Below are 5789 nucleotides of genomic sequence, written 5' to 3'. Positions count from 1 at the left end.
GGGCTGGGTGGGGGGGGGGCGCGGGGAGGGGTCCCTGGGTGCTTGTGTGGCTGCGAGAGCCCCCGGCTCATCTCTGTGCCTTGCCCGGGCCCCCGGCCCCGGGCCGTGTCCGGGGGGGATCATTGTCCCTGTCCCGGGGCCGTGGCATTGTCGCTGTCCCCGGGATGTGTCCCCACCCCGGAGTGAGGGGGGGGAGCACCGTCCCCGCCCCCGGGCTGAACTGCACAACCGTTTTTACACTTTTTTACCCCAGGAGCACAGCGGCCCCCCCCCGGCCTCGGGGCCCCACCCGGCCCGGAGCGGGGCCCCCCCACCTCAGCAGCAGCTGTTTTAACCTTTAATAAAGCTTTTTGTAACTCTGCTGGGCCCCCCAACCCTGCTGGGCCCCCCACACACCAGCCCTCCCCCCAGGAAGGAGTGACACGGGGGGGCTTCACTGGGGTGTATTTATTGGGGGGGTTCAGAGCACGTGGGGGTGGGGAGCACAACTGGGGGGACCTGACCCACACACTGGGGGGGACACGAGTGGGACATACGGGGTGGGGGGGTCATTTATGGGTGGGGGAGATCCCCGGAGGGGTGGGGGGGGTTGTTTCTAGGGCCTGTCCCAGGTGAGCCCCCCCAGCTCCAGGGCTGGACCCCCATTCCCCCCTCCCGGCCTCGCAGGGCCCTGGGAGCACAGGCTGGGGTCACCTCAGCTCCCAAGGGGGGGTCAGGGACAGTCAGGGCGGCTGGAGGGGACCTGGGGACGTCCCTGGGGTCCCGCTGCAGCTGCTGCTGCTGTTTCCAGCCCCGGAGCACAGCTGGGGCCTCAAACATCTGGCCAGTGGCCATGGGACTGCAGCATCCCGTGGGGATTTGGGATGCTGGGGGGTTGGGATGCAGGATCCCCCAGGTCCCCCTGGGCTCCCTCCCCCCTTTTTCCCCTCCCCAGCAGCCGTGGCTGGCAATGCTGCACGCTGGGGCGCTGGGCTGGGCTCTCCGGCCGGAGCAGCAGGTAGCACAGGTTTCCCGGGATCCTCCCGTCTGAGCCGGCTCTGTTCCCAGCCACGCCACCCTCCGGGAAGGGCGGGAGGCCGCGGGAGGATCCCGGAGCCGGTGGGAGCCATGGGAGGATCCCCTCGGGGGTGCTGCAGCCGGAGCAGCTCCCAGCCCTCGGGAGGGCTTCGGGCAGGGGGGGATCCCGGCCGGAGCTGCAGGGGGGTCTGTGCTCGCCCCTTCCCCCGGCGGCGCCGCCGGGGCGTGCCGGCATTCCCGTTATCCCGGCAGTCCCGGCTCAGGCGGCGCCGTAGCAGAGGATCTCGCTCAGGTCGTAGCCGGTGACAGCGAAGGTGTCCCCGGCGGGGTCGCAGAAGCGGGCGCCGCACACCTGAGTGTCCGTCACACACTCGGCGTGGCAGTGCTGCATCTGCGGGGCGAGCGGATCCACACGGAATTCCAGGAATTCACAGCTCCAAGGGCCACATCCCTGCCCCCTGTCCACGTCCCAAACCCGGACTGACCTCGATGTCATCGGTGTCCGGGTCCCTGCTGAGCTTCCAGACGTGGACAAAGGAATCCTCTGCACCCGAGAGCAGCTGCCAGGGGAGCACGGCACCGTGGGGACACCACGGAGGTGGCAGTGCCACCGGCAGGGTGGGACACCGGGGCGGGATGCCAGGGTGGAATGCCAAGTGGGATGCCAGGTTGGGATTTCAGGTTGGAAGACCAGGTTAGGATTTCAGGATGGAATTCAAGGTGGGATGCCAGCCTGGGATTTCAGGCTGGGATTTCTTGATGGAATGCCGGGTTGGGATTTCAGGTTGGAATGCCAGGTGGAATGCCAGATTGGGGATTTAAGGATGGAATGCCAGGTTGGGATTTCAGGTTGGGATTTCAGGATGGAAGGCCAGGTTGGGATTTCAGGTTGGAATGCCAGGTTGGGGATTTAAGGATGGAAGGCCAGGTGGGATTTCAGGTTGGGATATCAGGTTGGAAGGCCAGGCTGGAACACCAGGCCGGGATGTCAGGTTGGAATGCCAGGCTGGGATTCCACCTTGGAATGCCAGGCTGGGATGTCAGGTTGGAATGCCAGGCTGGGACTTCTGGACGGAATGCCAGGCTGGGATTCCACGTTGGAATGCCAGGCTGGGATGTCAGGCTGGAATGCCAGGTGGATGTCGGGGTGGGATGCAGGTTGGGACACTGGTCAGGATGCCAGCATGGGACGCTGAGTGTGATGCCAGGCGTGACTCCAGGCGTGACCCCGTCCCCTCCGTACCTTGCCGCTGAGCGGTGCCAGGTCGAGCGCGTAGATCCAGCGGGCGTGGGCGCTGACCTGGGCGCGGATCCGCCCCGACGCCGCCTCCCACAGCCGGATCTGCCCGTTCCCATAGCCCGCGGCCACGATCCCGTTCCACAGCGCCACCGAGGAGCAGCTGCAGCTGGACACACGGCCACGTGTCACCACCTCGGGGCTGTCCTTTCCCCGCGTCCAACACCCTGCGGGATCCCCGGGGCTCACCCAGATCCCGGGATCTTCCCCAGCAGGGTGAACTCCTCCCCGCTGCTCCAGAGGCAGAGCGTCCCGGAGTCATCGGCTGTCACCAGGTCCCCAGCCCCGTCCTGTGGGGAGAGATGGCTCAGGGACAGCGGGCAGTGTCCCCAGCTCTGGGATGGCACCGGGACAAGCTGGAACAGCTCCTCAAGGGCTGACAGGTCCCGGCCGGAGCGGGGCCGGCAGCGCCCAGGGGTGGCTCCGTTGGAACTCGTCTGTCCCTGCCCACGCTGCCACGCCAGGGTGGATTTTGAGGAAGAATCAGGGCACCCCTCCCTCCCTCCCTGCCTCCGAGAGGATTCCCGGCTCCTCCCGGCCCTGGGAATGCCCCAGAGCAGCCCTGGGAACCCTCGGAGCAAAGCCCAGGGGGCTGTGAGGGGACTGGCGGCAGAGGGAGGTGACAAGAGCTCCGTGTCCCCGCGGTGACACGGCAGCTCGGGAATGGCATCTGGGGGATGAATTCCTTGGGGAACCCAGAGCAAGGAAAGTTCAGTGACTCATCAGGGAAAGTGCTGAGTGGGAGGAAACTGGCTGCTGAGTCTGCAGGGACCTGCCCTGTGAGCTTCCAGCGCCTAAGGAGGTTCCAGGAGAGATGGGAGGAATGTGGGACAAAGGATGGCGTGACAGGACACGGGGAATGGCTTCCCACTGGAGAAGGGGAGATTTGGGTGGGATTTTGGGAAGAAATCCTTCCCTGTCAGGGTGGGGAGGCCTGGATCCCTGGAAGGCCAGGCTGGAGCCACCTGGGACAGTGGAAGGTGTCCCTGCCACGGCAGGGGGTGGCACTGATGACATTTGGGGTCTCCCTCTCCCCCCGTACCGGGGCCTGGCCCTGCTCGGCCGCGATGTCGGTGATGGGATCCCGGTGCTGCTCCAGGACCTCGCTCAGCGTCACGTTGGTCCCTTTTGGGGGGATGTCAAACACCAGCACGGCCCCAAAGGACGTCCCTGTGGGGCCAGGGGGGTCAGCAGGGCCGGGCCAGCCCAGGGCCACCCCCCTGCCCACGCCCCAGGCTCACCCACGCAGATGAAGCGGCCGCCAGCAGCGGCGATGCCTCGGGCAAACATGGAATGTGCTGGAAGGGAACAGGTTTGTGTCACCCTGGGACAGGAATTGGGGAAGGGAAGAACAGGTTTGTGTCACCCTGGGACAGGAATTGGGAGAGGGAACAGGTTTGTGTCACCCTGGGACAGGAATTGGGAGAGGGAACAGGTTTGTGTCACCCTGGGACAGGAATTGGGGTCACACCCCAGGCCTGGCACAGGTTTGGGCCTGCCACAAGCAGATACTGAGGTGCTGGTGTGCAGGAGCTGGGAAGGTTCTGGAGCTCCAGGAGCAGCTGAGGGAGCTGGGAAAGGCTCAGCCTGGAGAAAAGGGGATCAGGGGTGTGGGAAATGGATTTGTAGAAAAGTTTTAAAGTTTGACAGTAGGGTTGGACAAATGGGGACCTTGTGGCTCTGCACAACTCCCTGACAGGAGGGGACAGCCAGGGAACAGGGACAGGATGACAGGAACAGCCCCAAGCTGTGCCAGGAGAGGTTTAGGTTGGATATTGGCAAAATTCCTTCCTGGAAAGGGCTGGAATTTCCACCCTGGCAGGGGTGGAGTCCCCATCCCTGGGGGGATTTAGCAGCCCTGTGCATGTGGCACTTGGGGACAGGCTCAGGGGTGGCTCTGAGGGACTCACCTGCCGGCAGCTCGGGGACATCCAGGGCGTGCCAGAACACCATGGTGGAGCCATCAGCCTCGTACATCTGCCACCCAGGGACAGGCTGGGACACTCTGGGGGGGACAGGGGACCCCCAGGACCCCCCAGTGCCCCCCAGGCCTCACCTGGACCCCGCGCTGGGACGTGAGCACCAGCAGCACCCGCGCCGGCAGCTGGCACCACGCGGCCTGCGGGGACAGAGAGGGGACACTGAGGGACCCCTCCTGGGGCAGCACCCCCAAAACCTCCCTCCAGCCCCACCTTCTGGGGGTCTTCCCGTGGGGAACCCCCAAAACCCCTCCTGAAGGCTCTCAAACCCTCCTACAGGAGAACCCAAACTTCTGCTGGAAGAGGAGCCCCAAATCTCCTCCTGGAGCCCCCCAAATCCTTCTCCTGGATCAGGAGCCCCCAATCTCCTCCTGGAGCCCCCCAAATCCTTCTCCGGGATCAGAAGCCCCCAGATTTTCTCCTGGAGTCCCCCAGACCACTCCTGGAGCCCTCCAAACCCCTTCTCCTAGAACAAGAGCCCCCAGATCTCCTCCTGGAACAGAAGCCCCCCAAATCTCCTCCTGGAGTCCCCAAACCTACTTCTGGAGTCCCCAGACTCCTACCCCTGGAACAGGAGCCCCCCAAACTCCTCTAGGAGCTCCACAGTTTCCTCCTGGAGCCCCCAAAACTCCTCCTCCTGGAACACGAGCTCCCAAATTTTCTCCTGGAACAAGAGCCCCCCAGTTCCCTCCTGGAGCCCCCCAGTCTCCTCCTGGAGCCCCCAGTCCCCCTCCCAGGGGGCAGTGCCCTCCCCCAGGTGTGTTTGATGTCCCCACAGGTCAGACCCCCCAGCTTCCCCCAGACCCCTCAGGGGGCTCCTTTCCCCTCCCCACACTCTGGCCCCTCAGGATCCTGAATCCCCCCGCCCCATTTCAGTGCCAGGGCCGTGTCCCACCCCCTGCCCGCTGCCAGCAGCGCTCTGCCCGCCCCTCACCTGGGTCAGCAGGGGCGTGCTGAGGGCAGAGCCCCCTCCCCTGGCCTGCAGCTGCCGGGGGGGCCCCTCGCTGGCCAGCAGGCTGAGACTGCTGCCGTGCACGGCTCCGAAGGCCGGGGCCCGGGCGGGGCCGCACAGCACGGCCAGGTTGTTGTACAGCGCCGAGCTGCTGCTCCGCAGCGCCAGGCTCCGCTCCCGCCGGTACGGCCTGACACAGCCCGAGGGGCTGCCGGGGCACCGGGGGGCACGGCCAGGGGGCTGCCGGGGCACCGGGGGGCACAGCCGGGGGGCTGCCGGGGCACCGGGGGGCACGGCCAGGGGGGTGCGGCAGGGGCTGGAGCGGATCCGAGGGATGGGATGGGGATAGAGAGGGAATGGGGGCGGATTGAGGAGGGGCTGGTGTGGGTCCGGGGATGGATCCACACGGGGAGGGGAGATCCAGGGAGCCGGGAGCTGCTCCAAGGGGGTCCCGAGAGCTCCAGGGGGCTGAGGGAAGATCCAGGGGAGTGGGGGGCAAATTCAGGGGAGAGAGGGGCAGATCCGGAGCAGTGGGGGCAGATTC

The 5789-nt window shown here is 66.1% G+C and overlaps 1 protein-coding gene across 1 annotated transcript in view; it reads right to left on the bottom strand.

Moving 5' to 3' along the window:
- Positions 1 to 504: 504 nt before the first annotated feature.
- Positions 505 to 5789, bottom strand: part of WDR54 (WD repeat domain 54) — a 5412-nt gene continuing 127 nt past the window's right edge. The window contains exons 2-10 of the mRNA XM_041473833.1: positions 5228 to 5435; positions 4371 to 4433; positions 4225 to 4291; positions 3556 to 3612; positions 3357 to 3484; positions 2504 to 2604; positions 2261 to 2423; positions 1503 to 1577; positions 505 to 1408 (exon numbers count right to left, since the gene is read on the bottom strand). Of these exons, the coding sequence (XP_041329767.1) occupies positions 1277 to 1408; positions 1503 to 1577; positions 2261 to 2423; positions 2504 to 2604; positions 3357 to 3484; positions 3556 to 3612; positions 4225 to 4291; positions 4371 to 4433; positions 5228 to 5435 (994 nt within the window). The 3' untranslated portion in view covers positions 505 to 1276. The remainder of the gene's footprint in view (positions 1409 to 1502; positions 1578 to 2260; positions 2424 to 2503; positions 2605 to 3356; positions 3485 to 3555; positions 3613 to 4224; positions 4292 to 4370; positions 4434 to 5227; positions 5436 to 5789) is intronic.

Source organism: Pyrgilauda ruficollis, unplaced genomic scaffold (genome assembly GCF_017590135.1).
Source record: "Pyrgilauda ruficollis isolate IOZ18807 unplaced genomic scaffold, ASM1759013v1 scaffold302, whole genome shotgun sequence".
Taxonomy (NCBI): Eukaryota; Metazoa; Chordata; class Aves; order Passeriformes; family Passeridae; genus Pyrgilauda; species Pyrgilauda ruficollis.
This window is presented reverse-complemented; position numbering and strand designations above follow the sequence as displayed.